Here is a 27,549-nt window from a genome sequence, read left to right as displayed (position 1 = left end):
GAAAAGAAAACCTGATTTTAGTTTCCTAAATAGGCATGCACTGTCATGCCTTGATGGACTCGGGCTCGGTCTAGGCCTCTAGACGTGGGACGTCAAAGAACCCTAGGACGGCCGATGTGGTTCTTGCGCCCAGAATGCAAAGTCTTTGGCCCAAGCGTCAATGTCTAGTCATATTATTAAAAATGATTTTCAATTTTCGAAAGAGAAATTAATTTTCTAAATTTAAAAATACGCTTTCTGTTGGGCAGGAAATGTTTTTCATTGAGCCTAAAATGAGGAAAAGTAAAAAAAAATTGCAAAACAAACGGATTTTTTAAGTACGATAAATTGGGATAAGTACATCATAAATGCCATAACTTGTGTACGGCGTTCACTTGAGTGACATAACTTTCAAAATATTCACTTAAGTGTCATAACTTTTAAAAATTGTTCACTTGAGTGCCATATCGGAACAAAATTGTTCACTTGAGTGCTACAACAACTTTTCCGGTGTGCCACGTCGGCTTTCCGAGCGTGCAGCGTCATCTTTCCGGAGAGCCACATCGGCTTTTCGGTGTGCCACGTCGCCTTTCCAGCATCCACATCAACATGGTACTCAAGTGAACGATTTTTGAAAATTATGGCACTTAAGTGAACGTTTTGAAAGTTATGACACTCAAGTGAACACCGTACAAAAGTTATAATATTTCTAGTGTACTTTTCCCCGATAAATTTTATAGTATGAAGTTTGGTAGTCTTTTTACGAGTTACTCTGCACCTCATTCGGTGCAATAGGATGGACTCGTTATCAAATCGTTGTCTACACAAGAGCTCCCATTAATACGAAACATCCAATGCTCCTCGCACGAGGACGCTTGTTTTCTCTCACCAAGCAGTAGACCGACTTTTAAGATTTCTCGACATGCGAAAGTGAAACTTTTCGAAGACGGCATCTGTATCGGACTCTGTTTTTGTGATTGATAGTTCAAAATGGTAGGACGGACAAGGCAGATGAGTGACTGATGAGGATTTGGATTTGGGACCGTGCGCGAACTCGATAGCCTTGAGGGCTGGCATCGGGAGAGTCCGGACCGTTTGCTTGCCGATGAGACTCCTCCCTTGGAGTGGATCCTCCTCATCCCCGAACACCAGAAGAGCACCCGCAAGAGTTGAGCCATCACCTTATCAAGGGTGATTCCAATTTTCATAATACATATGATTTCAAGTCTGTGTGATAGAGCAATCAATCTTGCCGATCATTGTTTATTTACATCAGTACAATACCGAACACAAGAACATAAAGCCACATGAAAAGATTGGAGCAGCTTGGATTACCGAGGGAGCGCCCTACTTGCTCTGCTGCCACATTCCTCCGATACCTGTTTGTGCTCATTCCAACTGTAATATTCGTCCATGATCGCTTGTAAAGATCTCTTTTTTCTTTGTTGTGGAGCTAAAGCTCTCTGAAGATCTCAGCCGCGAATGGGTGAATCTATTGGAGCGCTTGATTTTTTTTCCATCATTTTCTGCTGTTAGCTTTCAGTTTCGGCACTCCATAACTCTGCATACTTGACCTTGGAGACACTTTCAAGAACTTCGAAAGGGATTATATCTCCAATCACCACCACCATCTTGCTGTCTAGGTCTATTTTGTAAGAGGTCACTCCTGTCATTTTTTGCCAATTAAATACTGAAAGTGAAAACCATACCAATTCGTGGTTCATCAAAAGGATTTTTCTCTCTTTTTCTCAGGGGGAGCAGAATGAAGAAACCTCAAAGTTTGTGGATATTGGTAACTCATTTGCAGTTTTGTTCATGTAGAGAGAGAGGGACAGAGAGAGCTTGAAGCTCTGAAATGAGGAAGAAATTAGGAAAAAGTAGTAAGCATCATTACCATCCATCTTTGAGATATGCTTCTCCACTCTTCTTGCACACCCATGGCAATGGATGGCCACCCTCAAAGTCACCACCTACGAAGTGTTTCACTCTTAGAAAGTCTTCAGAAACCCAGACTCAGAACCTGAGCTAAACCCTTGTTGCAAAACTCGAAGAGGAGCTCACCTACTTGCAATATTCATTAAACAAATGAAATCTGAAAGAAAGAACTGACCTTGGGCTTCAGCTGAAACGCCAGAGTCTGATGAGTCCCACCAATCAAGTCCTTGAGCCTCGTCATCTGCTTGTTGTCGCTTGTGATCAGCGGCTTGCTCTCAATGTCCTGGCCATGGACTTCCAATTGATCATCCGTGGAGCTCATGCAGAAACAAGAGCATGACCCACCGGGTGAAGAGAGGCTGAAACACTCCAAAATCTTGCCAAAACTCACCATCTTCCCCATCTCCCCCGAAAAGACAAATACCCAGAACACAAACCTGGAAGCTCGATTGATGGGTCTGTTTCAACAATTGAAAAGAACAGATCTATGGAGTGACATTAAATTTGCGTTAGGTGGTGTCAAGGCAGAACGACAGAAGAGCCGTATAGTGGAGCTGAAGGTCAAAGTTTGCTCTTGGGAAGGCCAAACGAAAAGCTGAGCAGAAGTTTGCAAAATCCAATGAAAGTCGAGAGAAGTATCAAAAACAAATCGGCTCGGTTACCTATGTAGATCAGCCGGGACAGAGGGAAGAAAAAAATACGTATAAGAACAGCTCAGATACCTAACTCAGAAGAAAAACATGGCACTGCAACCTATCAATGATTAAGTGTGGAGCTAGATTTCGTCCTGTCACGAACTGCTACAACCACTACTGCCGCCGCGAAGCAGAGTTAAGAATTCAGAAACCACCCTTGTTCTTTTAATAAGCTCGACGAAGATGAAGCTCAACAAATGGAGGAAATTTTTTCATGGGCGGGTGCCTTTTCGAGACATGTCATGTGGCGGCATGACATGATGTATGTGTGGATTGGACAAATCGAGCATGCATCGCGAACGCAGCCATTGGAAATTGAACGATTTTGCATGAGAAATAAATGGCTGTCGATCATGGAGTATCATCAAGCATGAGCATGCCGCTTCACAAACCGTCACTGTCCAAGCCACTGATAAGCTGTCAGTTGATTAACCCCGTGAATGTCCACTTATAGAAAAGATGTGCGAGGCACTACATTAGTGGACCGGATCTGACCTGCCGGTTCAATCTGGTTACGCCTCGGTCTCGCGATCCTATTTTTCTTTTTTGATCAGGAAAACGCCAATTCAAGATCAATCTCTTCGAGGAAATGGGAGCGGAGGAGGGTTTCTTGGGCGCATTAAAAGATAGAGGGAAGCTCCACGAACATTTTAGTTTATGAATCTGGTTTTGGACATTTCTGGTTTTTGGGTTAGTGGAGCACACGATGTGTGCCAAAGGGGGCGTCACTAGCAGTGTCTCAATCTTACATATGAATGGTCGGAATTAGATTATTCATCTGCAGAAACCTAAAGGACTCTTGTCCTTGCTCCCATGGAAAATTAAATTGTCATGGAGGGCTCACGAGGGATTTGCATTATTGGAACTCGTGAGCTCACTGCACAGCTTCGAATGGTGGCATGATTGATGAATTATTAAAGATGATTGTTCATCAGTGAGTTGCGTCTACGTCGACGCCACCAGAGAGAGTACGGGTCGGCGCATGTGGCGGTATGGTGAGCGGAGGGACAGACATGAACAGCTTCGGAATCTAGTGCGGGAGAATGAAGTCGAGCCAAGCACGTGCCGGGCACGTGACCTCGCTCCGGCGCGCAATGAGTCCCCCATGATGCTTCCTTTTCGTCAAAGAGGTTTATTTGATGAATGAGAGGAAATTGATGATACAATGGTTTTTGGGTAATTATTATGCCAAAGTCTGTTTTGAGCGACTACTACAAAAAAAATAAGGATTTAGCCATGGAAAATTAGCGACGAATTATTTTCGTCGATAATTTGCGACTAAACTAGCAACGAAAAAAACATTCGTCGTAATTTGTGATGAAAATAGCGACTAAAAAATTCGTCGCTAAAAAATCCAAATTCGTCGCTAAATTTTAGTGACGAAAACACATTTCGTCGCTAAATTTAGCGATGAAATTTCTTTCATCACAAAAATTTAGCGACGAAAATCTGATTCACTCACTAAATTTAGCGATAAACTTAGCTACAAAATCTCTTTTCGTCGGTAAATTTAGCGACGAAAATTCAAATTTTCATCTCTAAATTTTGCGATGCCGAATTAGCGACAAATTTTTTTTCGTGGCAAAATTCGTCTCTAAAATGTCATTTTTTTTTTTAGTGATGCACCAAAAAAAAATATTATTGTGTGGTTTGCACTTTTAAGAATATGTGGCTCATAATTATTCTCACAATTAACCAAAGACTGTTATGACAGCAAAGTCCTAAATGAAAAAGACCCCGAAGTTGATTTCAAAAGGATTAATCAAGTGGCCTTGAATTTTTAGAGCTGTGACAAATTATTTGTGACATATACTATAGTCATTCAAGGACTAGGTTGGTGGCTTTTGAGGTGAAAAAAGAAGCTCTATAACAAGCTGGGGCTTTTGCATTACGTTAGACGGGAAAAAGAAAATGCCTAACCAAACTTCCACGTGTGGAAAGTAAGTGAATAAAGATGGGCTCTATTGGATTTCGAGCCTGGTCCTAGCCCTCAAACGGTAAATGCAAGAGAGCGCTCAAGCCCGTGCTACGTCGCGTGCATAATTAATCTCTTTCGAAGATGCGAACATTCCATTCGAAGTGGCGAGACCAATCTCTCCTCGTTATGTTCGTGAACGGTGGAAGTTGAGGATCGATAGAGAGACCAAGCGCATGCCACTGAAAACACAGTAAGATTTTATTTTCACTTTTTATTTGTTCGGTATAAGAGTGAGGGGAGCCGATCAGCGTTGACGACTCAACTTTCTGAGGGGGTTAACTTACAGTAAAGTCCCTCGTGTCCGCTACTCTACTTATTTGTTTCGGTAAGAGCATCTGTAGCAAGGTGCTTAGGTAGGTTTCCGGCTATATATCAGATGATCCGGAATGTTCTGATTTGCCTTGGCATTGATCTTTCTTTTCGGAATGCAGAAGTAGCTTCCATGGCTTCTGTCTGTGTGGAAGATGAACGAGAGAATTTTGTATTGCGAATTGTTAATATTGTGAGTTATCTTGATAGTCCGGAGGGAAAAAAGAAATGAATAATCTAATTTTCTTCTCTTCATCTGTTTAAGTTGTAAATAAAATCCCTCGTGAAAGGCATTAGTCCGTGTTTCCTGTCGTCGAAAACTGGACGGTAACACGAAAGACAGCTAAAGAGAGACACCCATGTAGGGTTTGGGTCCAACAGCTCGCAGTTCTATGTAATTTGCACTCCCTCGCAGGGTGAAAATAATAGTAATTAATTTGATTGGTAAATTCCACGGATGACGTCATTGAACGGGTAATGACGTTAGATAAACAAAATATATACTAAGTTCAATAACTCGAATCAATTAATCGAATCGGTAAATGAAAGCGTGATTTGATACTTGAATACTTTAATGTTAAGTACCGGAAAAAAGAGCGCATCACATGAGAGTGAAAAAAGTCACAAAGTTATAGGGAGGAAGTTAGTGAAGTCGATGAAGATCCAAATCCAAAATTAACATTCGGATTTCGTGTTCGAGAGATTTATGGGATCATACGATAATTATCTTAAGAATTTCAGTGCAAAAAAAATTTTATATCATGAATATGGGCTTTGTTGCAATTCAGTAAAAATTTGAGATAGAAATCCTACTCTGAATTTACATTATGACATAGAGTGATAAATTAATTGGTCATTTACTTATATGATATAGAGAGATCTTTGCACACGTCACTATTGGATGAAAATTAATTGGCATGCATGATGCACAAGATAACTCTTCGATGTGACGGTCGAGTCATTGCCACACCCGTAGAAACGTCGACAATTCTGGAAATAAAATTATCTTCGGCATGCCCCGTCGAACATTAATGGGTCGTTTCACGGGTAAAAACGATTGAGATCTTGTGACTCAATAAGCCCAAGGCCTTTGGCCAATGGGTTTTGGTTCTGAGCTCTCTCGATTTCACGAACTACAGGACTTCCACGTATTCTCCGTTCCTTTCGACGCGAACGGCAACTTATGCAAGATTCATATTCATACAACGTTAGTTTCTCTTTGGTGTTCGAGCAAGGATATGATACCTGCCAATGGCAATTTGCTCCATCTTCATCGATCCAAAGGTCCATCCCCATTTTCAGGAGCACCTAAGACAAAGGTTGGTGGCGCGGTCAAGAAGTCTTGGGCCTTTTAGTTGTACGGGGTTAGCAAAATCTCTACTTCTCTCCATCGGGGTCTAAGGCGAGCTAGGCGTTACTTCTGAGCTGAAAAATCCTATTCCGTTCGACCACTTAACCCCGATTTGCAAAGTCTTTTCCTTCTCCCAATTCGCAGCAATATGTTGCATTCACATCCCGGTGCGATGAGATGGGAGTCGTAAATCGGTGCACGAGCAAAAGGTCTTACTTTCGAACTCCCTTCTTCTGTGAAATTAATCGACGTGAATTCCAGTAAAGCGATCCTTCAAGCCCGAATAGTCTCGTTATAAGAATGACATGTTAGCATGCACGTTATGCCGGCCGGACCGGGCTTGGGATCGCGGGCGGCTGCCATTTTGGTTCATGGCCTTCCGCATCGCCGGGATCATTCTCGTGATAGACCGAGTCATGGTGCGGAAATATGGCCGTGGCATTGTTAGTCCAGTTCATTTTCGCCGGTGACCGAGAGGGTAGGCCAATGAAGGAGAAGGCTAAAAAATTCCATCAATTGCAGCACAAATAAGGCATGGCAATACTTACCGATTGCAGCACAAAGATGCGTTGCATAATGGGCGCGGGATGATGAGACTGGCCGTCGTACGTACAGGTTGTACAGAACCGCAGAAACAGAAGCCGCGTGTACAAATTGATGCGGTGTCGTGTCCTCTCGCGGCATTATATCGTGGGTCCGTTCCACCTGTGTACGAAGCTGCATATGATGACGCGATCGTATATCCCAAATTGGTCGGTCCCACGGCGAACTGCATTTCGACTTCAAGATACAAATGGAATGCAAACCGCCTTTTTTTTTTTTTTTTCCTTTTTTTCAAAGAGCACATCATCAAATTAAGATAAATTACATGCAACTTCAAAATAGAACAAGTTTAAGTTATAACAGAAATCATCAAAATGAGGTTATAGGTCGCATACTCAAAAAACATACTAATCGAAATTTTTAGTAATAAACACGTATCGAGAACTCCATCTAAATGCAAACCGAGTTAGACAATGAAAATTTACTTCTTCTTTTTTTCCTTCTCTGGACAGCTCCAATTTGTTTTTTTTTTTCACGCTGGATGGGTCAAGCTCCTCCAACATAAAATTGGTCAGTTTTCCGAAGAGATCGATGGGCGCGCTCGAATTTCTTTGCCAAAGTAGGATGCAGAAAAAGGCCGGATCTATTCATTTGGGATTTTCCCGATTCTGATTTAGGATGGTCTGAACGTTATGTTCAAGAATGGAAACGAGTAGGGTATAACAGGGTGTCGGATTAGTCCAAATTCGACTTTTACGAGTTGTGAGTTTGGGAAGCGGGACACGTTTGAGTGTCAAAAACCCTATGGCTGCATTAGCATTTTTTTGTCGGGTAATGGTTTGAAATTTGTAATATCTAGTAGTGTACTTAAGAGATGTCTGAATATAATAGGGATATTATTATCCAAGAGTGCTTTGCCGAGAAAAGTAAAAAAAAGGGTCATAAATCTATTGCATTGATATATCATAAATTATTCAATTATAATTATTTTACCTTAATTGTTTTTCACATTTTTCTAATTGAGCTAATCAAAAATAATTTAAGTCGAAAATTGTTGACGTGGACATCAATCGTCCTATGTAGCACGACTGGTTAAAACATAAAGAATGCAAGTCCAGGGTGAATGATTGAATAACTAACTTGAGTTTACATTTTACAGGAACATGTAAGCGGTAAAGGAGAGGAGAGGACTCTCCCTCATGTGGGTAGCTTTCACCATTTTCGAGATTGCTCAAGAGCACCCATTTCTTTTTCGACATCATATGTGCAACCGCACTCCCACAGCGGCACATATATGGACGTTTAACATGATATTGGCCAGCGCCTGCTCCCCACGTGAACGGACCAGAAACGCCCACTTCCTTTGATGGCAACCGCATCAGTCTCATCGCAGTTCTGTCCCTTTCCGTTCCCTGTCGCGTTCAACGACTCCAGCTACGTGCTGAGCCAGGCCAAAGCTCGTATAGATAGAAGGTTCTTGCCTTCGAATGCATGTCTTGGCTTCAGCTGAGCTATCGTCTGGTTGATGCAGCGCCACCTTCTTGAGTCATGGGGAAGAGCAGCGGGCGAAGCTCTTGGTTCAGTGCCTCGAAGAGGATTTGCTGGAGGAGAGAAGAATTTGAGGAAGAAGACGGAGAAGACAAGATACATGTCCAGAGCTCGGACGAAGCAATTTGAGGACTTAGGTCGGTCTTCCCTTCATTTTTCTAGGCAACCGTTCTTGCGATCCCCAAACTCAACAGAGGTGCAGCCAAATGCGCCAAAGGCCTAGTGGGTAGAGAACTAATTGCCAGAAAACAGTACACAACACTGTACATCTTAACACTGCTTCCCCAAAAAGGTTCAGTGCAATATTTCAACGTGTTCGAGAACGGAGCAGGATAAAATAAACCGCGGGGAGCGCATGCCCTAATTTCACCACTTCGAAAAATTTAATCGCATTTATTATCTGTCGACGACAAAGAACCCGACTGCGCAAGCCGTCGAAGATGGAGGACTGTATTTAACAAAAAGAAGTAGCCAGGGGACCGAATCTCGTAGAAACCCGTAGTTTAACTATTAATGAAAAGGGAAAATTGTCACAAAAATCATAAATCTGTAGTAATTATGTCAGTTCAGTCACAATTTTTTTTTTTCAATTCACTCATAAATCTTTTATATTTGTGTCAACTCTATCCATCCCGCCAATTTTTGCCCCAAATTACCGACATTGATGTCGTCCGTCCTATGTAACACAACCGACCCGACGTGTACAATTTTTAATAGTACTTTAATATTTTTTGCAATTTTTTTCTTTTTTTCTTCTTTTTCCTTTCCTTCTTTTTCTTTTTTTTTTTCCTCCAACCAGTCATTGGACCTCGACGAGGCACATTGTCGAGTGGTCGGCAGGGGCAAGCTTCGCTCGAGGCCGGCAAGGTCGACCTGTCCGACCCTTGATTCTAGATGATCGTCGAGGTCTAGTAACTGGCTAGAAGAAGAAGAGAATAGCAGAAGGAAAAAAATAAAAATAAAAAATAATTATATAAGAAAATAAAGAATTCAAAAAAAAATATCAAAATATTATTAAAAAGTTCACGTAGCGACACGTAGGACGGCCGTCACTTATGTTAGCGATTTTAAGGTCAAAATTGATCTAATTGATTGAATTGGCACAAATATAAAAAATTTATGACTCAATCAAAAAAATATTTAAGAATGAATTAGCGCAATTGTAATAGCTTTGGAACTATTTTAATAATTCTCCCTTAAGGAAAAGATAGAGAACCATTTATGGTGAAAGCTACGTGACCCTATCAACACTAGTGTTCTCTTGTGCAGTGAAGCTAATGGGAGGTTTGTGACCGGGTAATAGCCATTATGGTTAGGTGCCTAACAAACAAAAGTTAGGACAATGACTAGCATCGATAGCATGTCTTGATGGCTACATGTTTCTTTATTCCTATGCATGTGCATAAGGTCGTAACATGGAAAACTCCATAGTCGATGCTTGGTTGAGTTTAAATATGAGAGTTTGAGCTCCGATCCTGTGGATATTTAACAAGCTCGAGACTGCAGACGTGGTTCGATCCTACTTTGATTGTGACATTTTATGAAACCGTTACTAAAAATTTAAGTCGTTAGATAAATGAATTGATTGATGCTTACATATTTTTAACACTCCCTCATAAGTAGGGTGGATTTTTGGCTTAAATTCAAATCTTGGCAATACTCAATAAGGAAGGCAAATAGAGGATTGAAGAATACTTGAACTCAACACCTCTTGTTCCGATATCATGTAAAATTTTCGTAAGGCCATTACCAACCGTTCGAAAAGTCAACTAATTAGACGAAAAAAGCGACTTTAGTATTCAACTATTTTAACACGGTAGATAAAAAATTTAGGGAAAAATTCAAAAAAGGGCCCGAAGTCCTCATGTTTTTTCAAATAAGGGCTCCAAGTGAACAACGATTCAAAAAAGGGCCCGAAGTCCTCATAGTTTCTCAAATAGGGGCCTCAAGTGAATACTGTTTCAAACAAGGGTTTGAAATGACCTTAAAATCTCAAAAAAGGGCCTGATTCAAGGGTATTTTAGTCTTTTTACTTATTTAATTTTTTCTTTTTTATTATAATTTTTGTTATCTGTTTCCACAAAAAAAAAAAAAAAGAAAGAGATAGGAAGAAGTTTACGTTCACAAGGGAGGGTCGCCCTCCCCGCCCGTGGCCGCCGCCACCACCGCCGGTGGGGGGTCGGCAGGCGCGGCGAGGCCGGCGGGGTCGCCGGGCGACCCCGCGGCCCCGCCGGTCGAGGCGAGGGCCTCCGGCCCTCTCCCGGATCTGGGTGAGGCCGGCGGTCCCCGCCCGGATCGGGGTCGGCGACCCGCCCGGGCCCCGGCGACGGCCGGCGACCCCCGGATCCGGGCGGGGACCGCCGGCCTCACCCAGATCCGGGAGAGGGCCAGAGGCCTCGCCTCGGCGGCGGGGCAGCCGGGTCGCCGGGCGGCCACAAAGGGGAGGGGCACCTCCCTTTGTGCATACTTTTTTTTTTTTTTTTTTTACAATCAAGAAAAAGAAAAAAAAAATAAAAAATTAAAATGTGAAATAACGAAAATACCCTTCAAGCCAGACCCTTTTTTGAAACATTATAATCACTTCGGGCCCTCAATTGAAACGTACTATATTACTTCAGACCATTATTTGAAACATAATTCACTTTGGGCCCTTATTTGAAAAATCAAGAGGACTTCATGCCCTTTTTTGAATTTTTCCCAAAAATTTATGAGTTTAATTGGAGTACAGCTTACATTCAAAGTTTGAACGTGCGTCGAGATTAAAAAGGATTATAAATATGTTAGGAAGAGAGAAAAATCAAGGGTTGGATTTTCTTTTAAACCAAGAGAAATATGAAATAGATGTACCCATTAGATGGATCAAGCTGACCCAAAAAAAAATAAAACAAACAAAAGATGGATCAGGTTATGCCATGCAATTACTAGGGAGCTTTGGCTTCATAAGACTGAGCCAAACTTTATAACCAAGGCTTCATTTTATTCGCGATATATAAATTGATTTGATTGTGTCTACGAAAATATTTAGATACAAGTTGTAATAGTTAAATTACTAATTATGTCTTGCGATATAAGCGATGATTTTTTTTAATAGTTTTTAAATTATTCATTTTTAGAGAAATTAATGGAGTTCAATTGTCATTTTAAATCCTATCGAAGATAAAGGCCGGATCAATTTCTACCGAGCCAAACTTAGATCGTGCGGTCCTCCGTTAGACACGTGGTCAAATCAGGGCAACTCGAGGCGAAATAGGAATACAAGGGAACGAAGTCCTTGGGGCCCACTAAAATTCATTTTTTTTTTCCTGATCTTGTGAATTAATTGCACCGCACGTTATATTCAGCAACTCAAATCACCAAATTCTTCCACCAAAAAAAAAAAATAAATTCCAACTAATCCCACCCGTTCTGCCCTTGAATAATCAATTGAAAATTCAAAGTACCACATTTGAAAATAACCTCAATTTGCAATCTTTTTCCATTTCAACATTTCGGCAAAATTACATGACATGATAGTTTGGAAGCGGAGTCAAAGCGCCGCTAAAACTCTATGGACGCCAAATTATGATTTCTAGTCGCCTATTGCGATCATCATAATCGCACCCATCTAAGGAAAATAAAATTTAAAATAAATATAAAATGAAAAATAAAAAAATTAAATGAATAAAAGCGAAAAATGAAAAAAAAACAAGAAAATAGACCAGACCAAATGAGAGCCCGTCAAAAGAGAGGGTTACACGCACGTTATGATACCGTAGCAAGATGTGCTCGATAACACCTTAACATCACCCCCTCTCTAAAAGTAAATACGAAAGCATTTTCCTATTCTCTTTCTCTCTCCATCTGGAAGGATAGAATAAAATAGACTTTTGACTGAGCTCAAAGCGGTAGTTATCCAATCCTATTGCCATATCCATTTGCAAATTCTCGAGCGAAGTTCGCATACACACTCGCGTCGCTGTGGGATCACTCTCGTGTTCTCTCTCTTTTTCGTTTGGGCGTCATCGATTTTGTATGTTACAAAGGCTACATAATCTCGTCTGTGCTCGAGATGATATATAATTTCGATTAAAATTATGTCTTTAAGAAAGATGTAATTTCTGTTTGTTTGTAAGGTGATATATGGGTAAAAGAAGCAACAAGAAGTCATTTCTGATTTCGGCTTTCTTTGTTAGGGGCGATAGCTGGATAAATGAAGTCACGATAAGATTAGGGAATAAGTTGCAGTGCAGCGGACCTATGCGCATCCAACACAAGGAGGTGGATGAATCCGAAGGAGATATGCCCTCGTAGAGAAAGAAAGAGTTTGAGAAAAAGTTTTAGAAGAGAATATGTTTCTATTGCAAGCGATGAATGATTATAAGTAAGGGGAGAGCTATCCCATTTATACACGAGGCCTATTAATTTCTATTGTCGAGTGTCTTCGATTAGATGGCGCAAATCTATCCTCTCCAACTACCGTCTACCCCTATTTCATGCAAGACTACCATCTATTTCATTAAGCACAACAATATTTTGGGCGTACAATTTCCATACCGTCCGTAAGAATCTTCTAGAATGCTCATGAGTTTGCACCTTCTAAAATTCGTTCTTCCCAAATCATGTGAAGAAGTAGCACGTGCGGTTATAGTAAACAACTCAAATCACCAAATTCTTTGAACCAAAAAAATAAAAATAAAAATCAACCCATTTCTTTTATCTAGAAACGTGGGTTGCATAGTCAATTGAAAATTCAAAGTGTGATTTTTTCATAAAAGCATGCTCTATTTTTTTTTTTACCATTCTCTCTTTTTCTCCAAAGCCGAAATTGACTTTCTGCATTTCACGATCAATCAACGCTTCCCCTTAATAAAGATGGAAAAAATAATCTTCTCTGACTCTATTTCTCTAATCCGCAATTTTTTTTGTTATCATGTCCTTATTTTCCCACAGTAAAATCCCTCCCCCAAATAATTTACAATCTTGGCATTTTGACATTTCCACGAAATTGCGGGACGAGCTAGTTTGTAATCGAGGGAGAAGTGTCAAAAAAGTCATAAATTTATTGTATTGGTGTCAATTCAATCCTAAACCTTTTTTTGGTGCCAATCTAGTCCTAGACATCTTACATTGTTGCTAATTGAGTCCTAGACCAATGAATTGAATTAGCACAAATGTAAAAGGTTTAGGACTAAATTGATACAAATGCAAAATGTTTAAGATTAAATTGACACCAAGAAAAGATTTATGACTCAATTGACATTAATATAAAATGTTTAAGACTGAACTGACACAAAAAAAAAGTTTAGAACTGAATTGGTACTAATGCAATAGGTTTATGACTTTTTTTTATACTTTTCCTTGTAAGCGGAGGTGATGTCAAAGTGCTGCTAAAATTCTTCCGATGCCAAGTTATAATTTTTGCTAAAAAATTTAATTAGGCAGAAAATAATTAAAATAAAAATCGTCGCGTGGCAAACTCAATTATTGCCACAAGCTAGGAATAATTAATGAGCCGCCATATGCGACCGTCATAATTACGCCCATCCAAGGAAAAAGAATAAAAAATTGAAAAACAGGAAAAGTGAAAATAAAAAAAATTATTAATATAAAAGCAAAAACACAGAAAGTAAAACCGGACCAGACAAGAGGCCGTCAAAAGTGGAGGGCACCATCCATGTTAGGACAGCAGACCACGCTGTGTGCGATAACACCGTAACATAACCCTCTCTAAAGATAAATGGAAAAGCCTTTTTCGTACTCTCCCTCTGTACATTTTGAGGAAGAGAAAAAAGGAGAGACTTTGGTGGAGAGCTCTGAGCTGGAGTTACCAAACCCTGTCGCGATTTCTGTGCAAATCCTCCGAGGAAGTTCGCATACACAGTTGGATTGGATCCTTCCCCGTGTTCTCTCTCCGTCGCTCGGGCGTGATCGATACTGTCTGCTGCAAAGGCTGCGCAAGTACGCACCAACTGACTAACTCTCTCTCTCTGCGCTCGAGTTTTGGTGGGTTCGTCGCGGTTTCTGATTCTTCTCGGGATCGAAGCCGGTGCGAGTTCTAATCCTCTGTTCTCGTCGGCGCTCGAACGAGTCTCGATTTCTCAGATCCGTCGTTCCCCGGACTGGATTTTGACTGGATTTTCTCGACTATTTTGATCTCGTGCTGGCTGTGTGGAGAATTCTTTGGTCTTCGTTTGCGCCCGTTTGGTGAATGGTTTGCAGGGGAGTGGTGGGGTTAGAGATCCCGGGTTGTGCGTTTGGATGTGTTATTTGCTTCAAATGAGCGGAAAAGACTCTAGCGACTAGCATTTCTGTTCCCCTGCTAGTTGTTCTATCGTCTTGAAACGTCGTTTTACTTGGTCAAAATAGTTTCTTTTTCCCGTTAGAATGCTATCCAAATTGTTGGTCCGCAGGATTGGCTGATTTGGATTCGTGTGGGAAGCCCACTTAGTTGAACAATTGGTTTGCCGGAATGAATTACTGCGTCTTCTAGTGGATTGACTTGTATTCTTGCCCTTTTTAACCGGTTGATTCTTGGATTTGGGTGCCTGTAGCTTCTAGCAATGGCAAACCGGATCAAGGAAGACGAGAAAAATGAGCGAATTATACGTGGCCTTCTCAAGCTCCCTGAGAATAGAAGATGTATTAATTGCAATAGCCTGGTATGCAGCGCATTGCTTGCTTTTGCGTTCCAGCTTTATGCCGCAATTGTCTAAGCTCATAATTTAATTCATGATCTCTGTGTTAAGACTTAAACAGAGGTTATCTTACTCTTATTAAATTGTTTTTTAAATCTCTGACTTGAACTGAGTCAGCTGCAACGTCATGAAGTAAACAAGCACACTGAAGATTATTTACCATGCGTAGTATATGGATTGAATTACTAAGCTGCCATGATCAGTTATATCTCTTATCCTTTTTTGTTGTTAACTGCGAAGCTTGCATATTTGGCTTGAAATAATTGAAAAATCTTTTTCATCATTGTATATTTACCAATCCATTGTTGGTACCTTTCTTCTTCCTGTGTTAGTTTAGATTCCAGGGTCAAGTCTGTCAATCCAGTAGACTATAATAGCACCATTACTTATGATCTTTGCAAATGATGCAGGCATCTAAACCATGACATGAATGTGATATCAGTGCTTTGCTTCGTGCTAATAATTTTTATGCCTAACTGTATTTCATTGATGCCATGAAAAAATTATTCTTCTGAAGCTATGTTGTTCGCAGATTCTTTCATAAACATGTAAACAATAGGGATGTGGTGCTACTCCATGTTAATTTGGGATTGATCATGCATATTGGAGTTTGAAATCTTATCCTGATCAAACAATGTAAAATTTATTATGGATATTCTATTTCTGCAAACAGGGACCACAGTATGTTTGCACCGGTTTCTGGACATTTGTGTGCACAACGTGTAGTGGAATACAGTAAGAGCTGATAACCTTTTTACCTTGTTGTACATTTGTCAATATTTAGCTGTTGGTTTGGAAGATTCAAACTAGTTGTGAAGAACAAACATGAATATGGTCCATGGACACATCTTGAGGCAAGAGTAAGCAAAAGATGATTCCGATAGGGGATGAATATGTTCTTACATGCATTTCACTTTCATTTGCTTAATCTGAGCTGACCACTGGCAATTACTTCAGCCGAGAGTTCACACATCGTGTAAAGTCTATATCAATGGCTAAATTCACATCGCAAGAAGTTAGTGCCCTCCAAGGAGGTGGAAATCAGGTACGTAAACATTCCTTATGCTGGACATGCAATAATGTTGCTAAGCTGTTGACATGACCGCTGCAAAATTGCCTTCCAGCGTGCGAAGGAAATCTATCTCAAGGAATGGGATCCACAGCGTAATTCTCTGCCTGATGGCAGGTATGGTATACAACCAGAAAACATATTATTCTTCTGATAAGTAGAAGGCCATGCATCCTATGGATTTGTTTTTAAGAATCTCAGTTTCCTGATTTGGGTCTCTATTTTCCCAGTAATGTCGACAGGTTGCGAGATTTTATTAAGCATGTTTATGTGGACAAAAGATACTCAGGTGATAGGAGTTATGATAAACCTCCAAGGGTGAAGGTAGGTGCAATGCTAGTTAACCTCTTGAGATATATTGATTAGGCTATTTTGATCTTGAGCTAAGTTTCTTAACTGTTTCTCCTATGAGAGCAGTTTGAATGAACCCAAACTTGTATCTACGAAGTTGTTCATCAATTGTTAACAGTACTTGATATTCTTCCCTCGTCCAAATGTGTACAATGTGCAGAGTGACAAAGAAGACTCATACCTAGGAGGTTCTCGAAGTCCTCCATATGAGGAGACGTATGATCGGCGATACAGTGATAGGTCAAGCTCCGGTGGAAGAAGTCCAGCATATGATCAAGAAAGCAGACAGTATAGTGATTACAAGAGAAGTCCTTCTCGTCCAGATATAGTCAATGATTGGCGTCGAGAAGACAGATTTGGAAATGGAAAGAAATTGGATGATCGCCGAACTTCTGATGGAGAATCAAAGATAGGAGGATCACCTGAACGACCAAAAGATCTAGATACATCTAGTCCACCTATGGTGCGACCAGTTAGGGAAATACTGGGAGATAATGTTTTGCCTCTTCGGATAGCAGAACCTCCTAAAGCCAATGGTACCAGGGCCACTGATGGCTTGGTGCAGACACAGGTGTGGCCTCTTATTATGTCTAAAAGATAAATTCTGTAGTGTTCCTGAGTCCATGACCATGGTGGATCCATAGGTGGCAAATTAACTAGAAAGCTAATAATTCGAGTCCAGAACTGAATCAAATTTTAATTTGTCCGATGCATTGCACGATCAATTCAGATGCATACCTCTAGAGAAGCCATACGTGTTTCTTTCCATTTCCTTTCTTGAATGCTCGATAATAATCTTTTAAATTTAACATACCTTCATTGTCTCGTCTTCATAGCAAAAAAGAAAAAAGTCATTATCTTGTCTGATTGCAGAGGACTGCATCTTCCAGTAGCTTGGGTTCAACAAACGGGAATGTAGCAGAAGTTAAGCCCGAGAAAGCAGTTAGCTTAATTGATTTTGATGCTGATCCTCAACCTCCTACTACAGCCGCCACACAGCCGCATCCACCTACCATGAGTCAAGCCATTTCTCCGCCGATGGCTTCTACTAGTCAGGATAATTGGGCCTCTTTTGATGTCACACCTGCAACAATTGCATCACAGCCTCCAAACGCAAGTCCCCTGGATTCTGTCATATCTCAGTTGACGACTCCAGCTCCTGCACCTGGTCAACAATCAGGAGGCCCTGGGTTAGGGGGGGCATTTGTTGTACCTGGAGGCAGCTCAGCAGTGTTACCACTGGTTGGTAGTTCAATCACTGCACCTGTAGGTAACACTCCTGTGTTGCCCTTGACTGCAGTTGCTTCCACAGTTGTGCCAGCAGGAGGTGCTTCAGTCATTGCCCCAGGATTGGTGTCAACTTCTGCTGTAAGTGGTGGCCCTGCTTTCAGTACTCCACCTCAGCAACCTACCCTATTCTCAGCAGCTGGTATGCAGACCACTCAACCATCTTCAATGCACACTCATGGAGCATCTAGCAATCAGGTTGGCTATGCTATCCGCATGAATGTTAATGTAGTTTGTTTTCAAATGCGCCACATAACCTGTTTGTCTTAATAATCATTTTCATAGTCCTGGAGTGCGTCACCTCCTGCAATGCAAGGACCTTTTAGCATGGTTTCGTCTCAAGCAATTCATGCGTCAAAACCTCCTGAACAGGTGGCTTCTGGTGTGCCTTCACAAATTGTCTCTGCTGAAGTAAAATCAAGTTCAAGAAAAGAGTTGCCTGCGGTAATTCTGCCTAAGATGGTTTATGATGCCACTTTGCTGAGTCTGCTGATTTATTTCTCACAACTAATACTGAGTTATTTTTAGGATCTTTTCACTGCAACTTATCCATCCTTTCCAGCACCAGTTATGGGGTGGCAAACTGGTCCACCTTATGCGATGGGATATATGCAATATAACACTGTCATGGTATCACAATATTTGAATATGCCTCCCAGCTTTTAAATGCCATTTCTTTTTCTTGTGTTAACATATTTCAAAAGTCTTAAAGGCACCATTTACTTTGCTGTTACAGACAATGCAAGCTTTGCCTCAGCAATCAAAATCACTGAACCCATTTGATACGAGTGAACCTTCTCGAGTTCAGACTTCAATGGTTTGTGAAACATCCAATTTACGAGTCAGTCTTTTACTGATGTTTCAAGTGAATGTCAAGGAATCTTGATGTCATAAAATAGAACATGTATTGGTGCGCTGTTTGATATTCGTGATCTTTACTTCTGAACTTTATTTGTGCTGTCTTCCTATTCATTTTCATGGAATTGTAGGGTCTGAATTGTAAATAGAAGTATGCTTGCACTATGCAGAATCATGAACATGAAAACATTACAACTTGGATGGTTTAGGGTTTTAGGGCAATTTGGTGTTCTCTCCACTATTAATTAGTATTGTTATTTTTTGGGTGGTTTTGGGGTTGAGGTAGGGTTTTAGGCCAATTTGGTTTTCTCTCCACTATTAATTAGTATTGTTATTTTTTGTGTGGTTTTGGGGTTGAGGGGGGGGCGTGTTTTGAGAAAAGAGAGGAAAGAGAGGCATTATTGCCTGTGGATGTTGCTGGTGAAGATGAAGGGTAAGCAGATTGACATGTAGCTGTTTATCACTATTAGTGCCTGACTACACTTTTTGAACCCCTTGGAATTGTTAGTCGAGATATATTGCAAAGCATTAGGTGATTTTTTTACATTTTGCTTTTTCTTGTCCTTTTCTATGCAGTTTCCCTCCATGGCACCCTTGCAGGGTGCCTTACCAAATGTCCCACCCTCTTCCAGCCTCATGCGTGCGCCCAGTCTTGGTACTCCCACGCCATCATGGATACCCCCTCCAGGAACCTATGCATCAGCATTGCCTCCAAGTAAGCGATGAAAGCAACCCCACTGGTGTAAAATTACTGACAATAAAAGGACAAGACAAGATGAGTTATGGTCTGTGTTTTCGGCAGAAGGACACTAGTAGTGTCTATTTGTGTACTGCGTTCACTTTAGTGCCAATATATATATATATATATATATATATATTTGTAACTTAAGTGCCAATTTTTTTTTAAAAATGATTATTTCAGTGCCAATTCTGATGAGTTTTGCTGGAAATCTAACATGACATTTACATGCCTCGCTGTAGCTGGACCTCGCAGAACTGGGTGAGGTTGAGCCTCGCCTAGATCTACGAGGCCGAGGCCCCACCTTGCGCCCGTGGTTGGCGGCGGTCGCTAGCCACCCCCCACCGTCGTCGGGCATTGCCGGCAATGGTCAGTGGCGGCGGCGGCGAGGGTTTGGAAGCCCTCACCGCTGCAACAGACAAATTTCCTTTTTTTATTTTTATATTTTTTAGTTATTTAGTTAATTTTTAAATTAAATTAAATTTTTTAAAAATATTTTAGCTTATTTTGTAGAAAGATATTACATGTGGCGTCGACGTGGACGCCATGTGGATTGACTTTTTTTAAAAAATCCACATAATATTAAAAAAATTAATAAAAAATGCCACGTGTGCTGTGTGGCCGGAATTGGCATTAAAGTGATCATTTTTGGCTGGAATTGGTATTCAAATGATTGTTTTTTCTTTGATTTGGCACTTAAAAGATCAAAAAAAAAAAATATTGGCACTAAAATGAGCGTCATACATTGGCACTCCTAGTGTCCTTTCTCCCAGTATTTCTGTCTGCTGATTTTTTATGTGAATCTTCAGGTGCCTACATGGGACAGCAAATGCATGGTAACGTGCCTCCTTCCAGGTGAATATCACTGATTATAGTTTTCATTGGACGCGGTTTACTTTGGTGAGATATCTATATAGTCAGGGTGTGGACCAAAATAATTCATGTGCTTTGCATGTGGTTTCTGTCATGCTTTGCCCATTCACATAGAACTGGCAATATTGCAGCATCGAAAATGGTGTGCACCTGTTTATTCTTGTGTGCTCAAGCTTATGTCACTGTTTAGTCTCTTGAGAAGCAAGTATTTTGTATGACCCCTATTGTGTTCATGGTGGGTTTAACCCCACTTGGTCAAATGCAAAATATTGTTTCATGATGCTTTGTTCCCCTAAAGCATAAAATACCTGGGAAGATTTCCCAAAAGTGTTTTAGTGGCGTGCCTTTATTAGGCTGAGTAGCTTCCACTCACTGCTTTGCTTTTGTTAGGTATCAAGGAGTAGGGGGATTTGGCATGGAGGGGGCTTCCTATGGCCCCTTGAATACGCATCAGTTAGGAACTGCCGGTTTTCAAGCACCCCATACACCGAATTCTTCGGCACCAGTCGGAGGGAACCCTTTTGGCTAGATGCAAAGAGCAAAGCTCCCTGACTTCACTCGGGCATCTCCTTGCTGCTCCTCTTCGTCTTGTCTAGTGAAAAGTTTTGGTTTCTTATTCTAATAGAGAGGCAGCTAGAGAGATATTCATTTGCATCCATTATTTTGGGGCAGCCGTCAACACAACGGATTAGTGGATGAAAAAGTCACTTGAACTTCAGCTGAAATCACGCAGGCTCAAGACGTCGCCTCCTTGATCCAAGTTTTATCTTCTTTTATGCAGCAAAGGTGTCAAATCTGTTTGTAGATTCTCGTTAGGTATTTGATGGTCCAACTCGCTTTGCTTCGGTTGTAAAATCCCTTCCTTTTCAATTTAGTTACGAGATTGTTTTCGTAAGCATCACTACGTTCTGTCGGATAACGTTCATGACACGAAGCTTGTAATGATGTATTGTGGGTTGTGTATATGTTGATATTATTGAATGATGAGTTTTGTAACCATACTGTCAAGTGTACTTCTGTCACCTACGTATTACTTCTCACCTAACCTGAAAGCACTGAGAATCTGAAAGAGACGGCGTTATGATTCAAAAGAACTTTCGATTGCGAACCCATGAATGCAATCTACGTCATCATGAATGAATCACAGATGTGAATCGTGATGCGGCTTATCATGTGTCCTTTCCATTCTTGCTTAATTCGAAACAGCAGAAAGCTTCTACAGTAACCGAAGTAGTTGGCTTCCTCACTATCACATCAGCGAATGTGAAAGCCAGGAGGCGTCTGTGGCTAACCAACTGCAGGAACGATTCAAGTCTTCTAACTCTTTCCATACGCTGCCTGAACCGTTCAGAGATGCTTCCTACACTATCCACCGAGTCATCTGGCTGCGGATTCAATTTACTCATGTGGTTCAGCTCGCTTGCCTGCTCTTCCACACGACTGGTGCTACGAGCATCCATACTGCACAAGGACAATCACTTTCCATCACTACTACTCTTTCGTGCTACTTCTTTCGCGAGATCAAGACTACAAAAGAGCTTCTGATTAAGCTGGCAATACCAACTTGGTACAACATTAGCTGATTACAAGACAGGAAGGAGCTTTCTGTATCGAGCACATACCAAAAACGCAGACTGCGACCCACTCGTTGACGATTCTGACCCAAGTGCTCGTCCATCCCACGTCAATCGTCCACCTGCATAAGAATGAGCAGAGAGAAAACATTCACTATAGTGTGATGTACCTGAAATTGCCTGTCCCCATTCAGTACTCAAATGAACTTCAGCTCTAAATGAGCATTTCGAAGACTATCATGCTTGATTTGGTTATGTCTTTTTGCCTATCAAAACTGTGTTTCCTTGGAGTAAACCATGTAGTATTTACTAAAACAGCTATTTGAAACTTTAGGGCAGAAAAACTTAAGTTTCTGTAATAGGAAAAGTAATGTCAATCTCTAGGAGGCAGCAAGGCATGTACTTCTTTATTGGGTAGTGACTGTTCCAGCCAATAAACAGCATTCCGAAGTACATCGCTCCTGTGGCAAAAACAAAATGGAAGAAGCCGTAGCCATATGGGACATCGCCGGCAGCTCTCACTTGAGTCTTCCTGAACTGCAGTTACTTAAAAATGTCATTTTGCTGAATGTTCTAGTCACGGAGATGTTTCCGCTCGTTGAAGCACAAACCTGAAAGCATTGGGAGTCGATTCCGGTTGAAAAGGTAGCAATGACAATGGCGAGGATCGCTACAATGAAGCTCTGTAGTACATAGAAGGCAGTAAGCATAGTCCTTTCATTACTCTAGACTGTAAGGGAACACAAGCTAAAAATATGGTAGAATGCACAATATTTCAGAGTCAAAGGATTCATTCATGGGTAAATCAATCATGCTACTGAAGTGCATATGATCAGTGAACTCGGCCTTTTGACAAAACAATTAGTAGGAAAACTCGATCATGTATCGAGACTGTAATGAGCATGCTGAAAAAGAAGCACAGGAGACCCCAGATAAACTGGGAAGGGTACCCAGCTCCAGGTTTTCGGAGTTCGTAACAATTGCGATGAACCTTTTCCAGGTAGCATGTAATCAAATAGATTTAGCCCCGACGTTTCTTGAGGATGTTGTTGGGTAATTAGATGCAAAAAATAGAAAAATGTCAAGAATCCTTGTATTACTATGATTGTGAGCCAGTCAGTACTGTGGGAAGCTTCAGCTTTCCTGTTGCAACTTTCTCCTGCCGGTTCACTGGAACGCAAAAGATTAGTATGGCTGTTGGCCAAAGGCAATTTAGCATGGCAGCGAAGACATGAGAATAGTACCTTCGAAGGGCACACCAGCAGATAAACACAACATAGAGTCCCATGAGACCAGGAATCAAGAAGCCAGCGTTGACCTGTTTTCACAACCAATATTAACTAATTACCTGTCTCAACATGACTATTGTTGGTGGATTTGGAAAGCGTAAGAACTGACTCACTTTAGGGTGAAGGGAGACACTGGTCATTAGTTGCAGGAGCACCAGAGTCCAAGTGATGAAGAAAATGTTAAGTAGGCAAGACCTCTCCGGTGCATACCAGATGTACATTAAAACGATCCCCACAATGCAAACAACATATGCAGTAGCCGCAAGTAATATCGCCTGGATGTGGCTGCAGGAGAAGTTTCTTAGAATAGATTGCCAGCGACACTTCACTACTCCGTTGAGCCCTTCGATTACACAACAGATATGTTCTTGATGCACACGTTAGTTAAATGCATAGGCATCCATTAGTGAAATTACCATAAAAGTTTCAAATAAACCAAGAAGCTGAGCACTTCTGCTCATGCTGCCAATGTTCGCTAGTTATGAAAAGAATTTTGCTGCCTTTGTACTCTGGCTGCAATAACAGTTCTTTGACTAGTTACTAAAGCTAAGAACCACACTTGAAGTGAGCTTTGCGTCATCTAGGATGTTTGGTAAAAAAATTTCACTTGACGCAACGTGCGCAGGAATAGGATCAGATGAAATTTTCGATCAGATGAAATTTTCGGTCAGATGCAGAAGGGTGAATTTCCCATATGCAGAGATGAATAGGACAGTCTTACCACTTCCCCGGATCTTTATCAGACTGGCAGCAACCGTTCAGCCACATGATGAAACTGATTATACTTATAAGCTGAACGAGAAGAAAAACCCTGAAAATCATGTCAGAAATCAATGAGAAAACTCCCACAGTTTTTGGCTTTAGCTCAATTGTTCTAGTATGATGTAGAGATCGTTAGTAATCCAATGACGAACAATACCCGGCACCAAAATGTGCAACCTCTCCTGCCAAATCAGAGAAACTGTGTCACCACCCTGAATGCCATAAGTTGGAGCCTTAATTAAAGGCGAGATATGCAAAGATAATCACCATAGAGCTGGATAAAGGCTGAAGGAACCAGAAAAGGGACGATAATCAAGGTAATCAAGAGGACAGTCTTGACTGACCACCACCCGGAATGCCATACATTTCTAGGCTCTTGCAACTTTGACGTGCGGACTGTTGAAAGGAACATTGTGAAGTAGAAGGTCTATTGCAGGATTAAGGAGGCAGCAATCCATGCAAACAAAGCTGGAAGACACATAAAAGATAGGAAGAAGGAGCGCCATGAAACTGTCGGCCCAATCCTAGTATGAAAGCCAACGAATGATGTGCTCATGTGTAAAGGATATGAAGCATCCCAAACTGACCCGCAAGACTCCTTCTGCGCCCAAACAATCTTGTGCACCACGGCATCCTTCTAATCCTGCAATGGTCGAAGCCTCGTTGAGCACCATTCCTCAATTATTTGAGGGCAACTACCTTGTTAGTTCTGAAAAATAGTAGCCCTGTGTTCATGTGGATGTGCTCCATCTGGTGCATGTACTTGTGCTAATCATAGAAGTATAAAGAACTTACAAATCAAAGACTACCATGGAGATCTTACTCTGCATTTCTTTGAGGGCACCGTGGCCATAATCCCGAGCAACCCAAGCCAGTATATTACAAACTAGAAACATCAAAGCATACAAATATCTGGCCATCCAAGGGTTAGAGCCATTTTGGAACTGGCCACAGCAAGACTCGGTTTTGGAATTCAAGATGGCATTCTCGGTCTCATTGCCACTGCTTCTACTCGCACTGCTATCCATATCTCCTTCACCAACGCAATGAACATCCAGAGCAATGCATACCCACTAATATCTCAGCATCTGCAGTTCAAGCACGTTAGGATTGTTTGTCAAGGGTGATCAGAAGAAACAGAATGTTCTATTAAGAGTCCACAACAAGGTCATGCCTACAGGTAGTTTTTTTCTGATTCACCCCAATTCTAAAGGGCTTAAAGATTGTCGTGAAATCGTTTCATTACCTAGCTCTCTCTTACTGCTGTGCCTAGCTGAGCACTTAGCAGTTCCCTGCGCGGCCAGTCTACATTTAATGGAATTATCAACCTTGCTAGCGGAGATTTGTCTAAAGAACCATAAATTGCCCTACAGAAAGATGAACCATCCTCCACACTCCCGGAAAGACAAACAATTAATTACCTTCCTTCCCAACCCGAGTTGTTGGAACGAACCGACTTTCTGAGTTATCCACCCAAACTAGCCAACACATACATAGTCCTCTGGACCTTGCCTAGGAAGAAGATACTTAACCGTTGTGATTTCGACGCTAATATCCTGAGAGCATCTCAACTTTTCGCACCCTCTTTCCTTGGGCTGACAGGCTATGAGATATTACATACGAGGTTTTAGTGTCTGCACCCAAAATGCAAGGACACGCAGACGTATCTTCAAAACAAAAGCAACTTCTACATTTGGGGAGGACAAAAGAGAGGAGAAGAGAAACGTAGAATGCACGGCAGGAACTTTGACAAATGGATTTGCTTAATGAATAAATCCACCAACTTTTCCTTTTTGTTCGGTATAACAGCAATCAGCAAAAGATCTTGTACCTCCAAATCCACAATGCAACATTTCATGTTTTCGTATCAGTTCCCCCTATAGAACCCATTGAAAAGAAAATCCAGAGACAATGCAATGTCACCATTTACATCATTTGCGGTGATTACAGAACAGAGAATTCCAACTGGGAACAAAAGAAAAAAGGAAAGTAGCTGAGCAAAGCAGCGAAGACGATCTGTTCTCATCCAATGTCAAACAGATTGAAAAGAACAAAATTTCGGGTCTCGAAGAAATCAAACAGTACCTGATGGTTTAAGACATTTTCGTGAAGCTTTCAAAAGATGCTGTAGAAGAAGTCCACACTCGCCTCCGGTTTCTGCAGGACAAGAACAGAGTGGCACATTTCATGTCTCTGCCATTGCTATTTGTAAAGATAGCACAAGTCCAAAGACCCCCTCAATCGTGGTTGAATGTTTGACATATGAGAGAGAGATTGAGAGAGAGACACTTTTGGATTTTTCATTTGCCCTACTTTTTTCATGCCGTCCTACTTTTTTGATGCCGTACGCATTCTGTCTTTTTGCTTTCATTTTTCCTATTCTTGGTTTCGACATCAGGTCGTGGCTCTCAAGAAGATCGCATGCAGTGTCAAACGGATTATTCTTCTTGTGAACTGAGATCTCGAGATGAACACGAGAATACTTCGATCTTCACTGAATCAGAAAGCGACTGTTTGCTTTGGCGTCACTCAAAAACTGTATAATAAGGCAAAGAGGGACTACAAGCAAAGCACATTCGATAGTCTATGGCTATCGTGATCTATAGTACTCAGGTTGACTCGTGGGTGGCACATGAGCAAGCTTTTCATTTCCTCCGTAGCTCCAGTGCTGTGATCATTCCAATAAATCCAAGAAACATCTAAATGAATCGAGTTTGACCCTCAACAGTGCTATATTCTCGCAATTCGACGAATTATGGTACGAGTTTTGGTTGTGACCTGACAAAATGAGTAGACCCGACAAATATGGAACCGGAAATACGAAAACCATCGATCAAGGATGACCGCAGTAATGATTCATGACTCAAAAGCAGAGGAAGAAAAAGTTCCCTGAGAAAAGGAACCTTCCACTCAAGTTGAGGAGCTCTACTTATATACGTAGCTCTTTGCTTTTGGCTGAGCGAAAAGCCATTGAAGGGTTGAAGCACACGCATTGCGTGGACAACTCTTTCACATGCTCTTCAATTGGAATAAAGAGGACACCAGAAGACGTCCATCAAGAACTGCGTTGAGGCTGATCCTCTCTGTCTTGGAAGAACATCCTTAGGGTGCTCATGACAATACTTTAGTTCTTCTCGAGTAGAAATTCGTTTGCTGACGTAACTTTTGGAGCAGAAATCCATTTGATTACACAACTTTAGTAGAGAGATTGAATTAATTGGAATGGCAAGAGGGACACTAAATCAAAGAACTGGGCCGCGTGGGTTGAGATTCCCACAAATCACGTATTCGAAGGACCGGATTGGAAAGGATAAGGAACGCTCCGCTTTCAAATTGCACGAGCTAGTTCGATTGATTCCAATCCTTAGAAAAGCGAAGTCCGCACATCGCGATCGTGGAGTCATGTGCAGAAGTGGCAAAACTAACTTATGATTAGAAGTTGATTTTTAAAGTAGAAGTGTTGTCATGCGTGCTCTTAATTTTTCAATGATCTCAATGACATCGTGTCCTTTCAACTTTTATACTTTAAGGTTAAAAGAGAAGAGAGAAAGGTGGAAGAGACACAGTTATGTGGGCACTTTTTGCATTGTAAATTGGGGGATTAGTGGAATGTTTGTCCAAAAAGCTTGAGGCTTCTAGCTCAAGTCTATGTTGGGTTCATGTGGATGCACATGGTCGCCATTAGTTTCTGGTTTTCTGCATCATTGTTGTACTGCAAAGAGAAAAGGAGCAGAT

General features: G+C 41.2%; 3 protein-coding genes across 12 annotated transcripts; 1 reads left to right on the top strand and 2 right to left on the bottom strand.

Moving 5' to 3' along the window:
* Nucleotides 1-1,211: 1,211 nt before the first annotated feature.
* Nucleotides 1,212-3,389, bottom strand: LOC115740697 (protein SODIUM POTASSIUM ROOT DEFECTIVE 2-like). 2 transcript variants are annotated; one of them, XM_048277566.1, is made up of 5 exons: nucleotides 2,998-3,389; nucleotides 2,614-2,798; nucleotides 2,090-2,369; nucleotides 1,874-1,949; nucleotides 1,212-1,645 (listed from the first exon to the last, which is right to left on the bottom strand). In XM_048277566.1, the coding sequence occupies exons 3-5, from the start codon at nucleotides 2,315-2,317 to the stop codon at nucleotides 1,512-1,514; spliced, it is 438 nt and encodes a 145-aa protein (XP_048133523.1). In that variant the 5' UTR covers nucleotides 2,318-2,369; nucleotides 2,614-2,798; nucleotides 2,998-3,389; the 3' UTR covers nucleotides 1,212-1,511. The 2 variants fall into 2 exon arrangements, with proteins under 2 accessions (XP_048133523.1, XP_048133524.1); XM_048277567.1 differs by having other exon boundaries at nucleotides 2,640-2,798.
* Nucleotides 3,390-14,072: 10,683 nt separating this feature from the next.
* LOC115740628 (probable ADP-ribosylation factor GTPase-activating protein AGD14) lies at nucleotides 14,073-21,185 on the top strand. 4 transcript variants are annotated; one of them, XM_048277265.1, is made up of 15 exons: nucleotides 14,073-14,275; nucleotides 14,728-14,776; nucleotides 14,869-14,976; nucleotides 15,686-15,747; nucleotides 15,970-16,057; nucleotides 16,137-16,198; nucleotides 16,312-16,405; nucleotides 16,593-17,003; nucleotides 17,306-17,917; nucleotides 18,005-18,163; nucleotides 18,248-18,349; nucleotides 18,456-18,536; nucleotides 19,154-19,292; nucleotides 20,126-20,171; nucleotides 20,580-21,185. In XM_048277265.1, exons 3-15 carry the CDS (start codon nucleotides 14,878-14,880, stop codon nucleotides 20,716-20,718), a joined length of 2,094 nt encoding a protein of 697 aa, XP_048133222.1. In that variant the 5' UTR covers nucleotides 14,073-14,275; nucleotides 14,728-14,776; nucleotides 14,869-14,877; the 3' UTR covers nucleotides 20,719-21,185. The 4 variants fall into 4 exon arrangements, 3 of the variants coding, with proteins under 3 accessions (XP_048133222.1, XP_048133221.1, XP_048133220.1); XM_048277263.1 differs by lacking the exon at nucleotides 14,728-14,776 and having other exon boundaries at nucleotides 14,091-14,173; nucleotides 14,209-14,275; XM_048277264.1 differs by lacking the exon at nucleotides 14,728-14,776 and having other exon boundaries at nucleotides 14,074-14,275.
* An 87-nt stretch (nucleotides 21,186-21,272) lies between these two features.
* LOC115740627 (probable serine incorporator) lies at nucleotides 21,273-26,240 on the bottom strand. 6 transcript variants are annotated; one of them, XR_007198075.1, is made up of 13 exons: nucleotides 25,900-26,239; nucleotides 24,638-24,902; nucleotides 24,384-24,457; nucleotides 24,082-24,241; nucleotides 23,972-23,996; nucleotides 23,774-23,863; nucleotides 23,166-23,337; nucleotides 23,008-23,081; nucleotides 22,864-22,933; nucleotides 22,375-22,446; nucleotides 22,167-22,295; nucleotides 21,812-21,885; nucleotides 21,273-21,650 (listed from the first exon to the last, which is right to left on the bottom strand). XR_007198075.1 is itself a non-coding variant. In XM_030674148.2 (13 exons), exons 2-13 carry the CDS (start codon nucleotides 24,840-24,842, stop codon nucleotides 21,601-21,603), a joined length of 1,200 nt encoding a protein of 399 aa, XP_030530008.1. In that variant the 5' UTR covers nucleotides 24,843-24,902; nucleotides 25,900-26,236; the 3' UTR covers nucleotides 21,273-21,600. The 6 variants fall into 6 exon arrangements, 4 of the variants coding, with proteins under 4 accessions (XP_030530008.1, XP_048133225.1, XP_048133226.1 ...); XM_030674148.2 differs by having other exon boundaries at nucleotides 22,167-22,300; nucleotides 25,900-26,236; XM_048277268.1 differs by lacking the exon at nucleotides 25,900-26,239 and adding an exon at nucleotides 25,178-25,505 and having other exon boundaries at nucleotides 22,167-22,300; nucleotides 24,638-24,904.
* Nucleotides 26,241-27,549: the final 1,309 nt, after the last annotated feature.

This window comes from Rhodamnia argentea, chromosome 4 (assembly GCF_020921035.1).
Source record: "Rhodamnia argentea isolate NSW1041297 chromosome 4, ASM2092103v1, whole genome shotgun sequence".
NCBI lineage: Eukaryota > Viridiplantae > Streptophyta > Magnoliopsida > Myrtales > Myrtaceae > Rhodamnia > Rhodamnia argentea.
The sequence above is the reverse complement of the archived record's forward strand: the minus strand, read 5'-3'. Positions and strand labels throughout refer to the sequence as shown.

What these genes read in the sequence shown, in the direction of transcription:
- LOC115740697 (XM_048277566.1), bottom strand. Translation starts at nt 2,317, where the DNA reads ATGGGGAAGATGGTGAGTTTTGGCAAGATTTTGGAGTGTTTCAGCCTC. An exon ending in CGTTTCAGCTGAAGCCCAAG is followed by an intron (nt 1,950 to 2,089) that starts GTCAGTTCTTTC and finishes AACACTTCGTAG; the next exon opens with GTGGTGACTTTGAGGGTGGC. An exon ending in GCATATCTCAAAGATGGATG is followed by an intron (nt 1,646 to 1,873) that starts GTAATGATGCTT and finishes AAAAAATGACAG; the next exon opens with GAGTGACCTCTTACAAAATA.
- LOC115740628 (XM_048277265.1), top strand. Translation starts at nt 14,878, where the DNA reads ATGGCAAACCGGATCAAGGAAGACGAGAAAAATGAGCGAATTATACGT. An exon ending in ATGGAGCATCTAGCAATCAG is followed by an intron (nt 17,918 to 18,004) that starts GTTGGCTATGCT and finishes TCATTTTCATAG; the next exon opens with TCCTGGAGTGCGTCACCTCC. An exon ending in TGCATCAGCATTGCCTCCAA is followed by an intron (nt 19,293 to 20,125) that starts GTAAGCGATGAA and finishes GTGAATCTTCAG; the next exon opens with GTGCCTACATGGGACAGCAA.
- LOC115740627 (XM_030674148.2), bottom strand. Translation starts at nt 24,842, where the DNA reads ATGGATAGCAGTGCGAGTAGAAGCAGTGGCAATGAGACCGAGAATGCC. An exon ending in GTGTCTCCCTTCACCCTAAA is followed by an intron (nt 23,082 to 23,165) that starts GTGAGTCAGTTC and finishes TTGTGAAAACAG; the next exon opens with GTCAACGCTGGCTTCTTGAT. An exon ending in TCGACTCCCAATGCTTTCAG is followed by an intron (nt 22,301 to 22,374) that starts GTTTGTGCTTCA and finishes AAGTAACTGCAG; the next exon opens with TTCAGGAAGACTCAAGTGAG.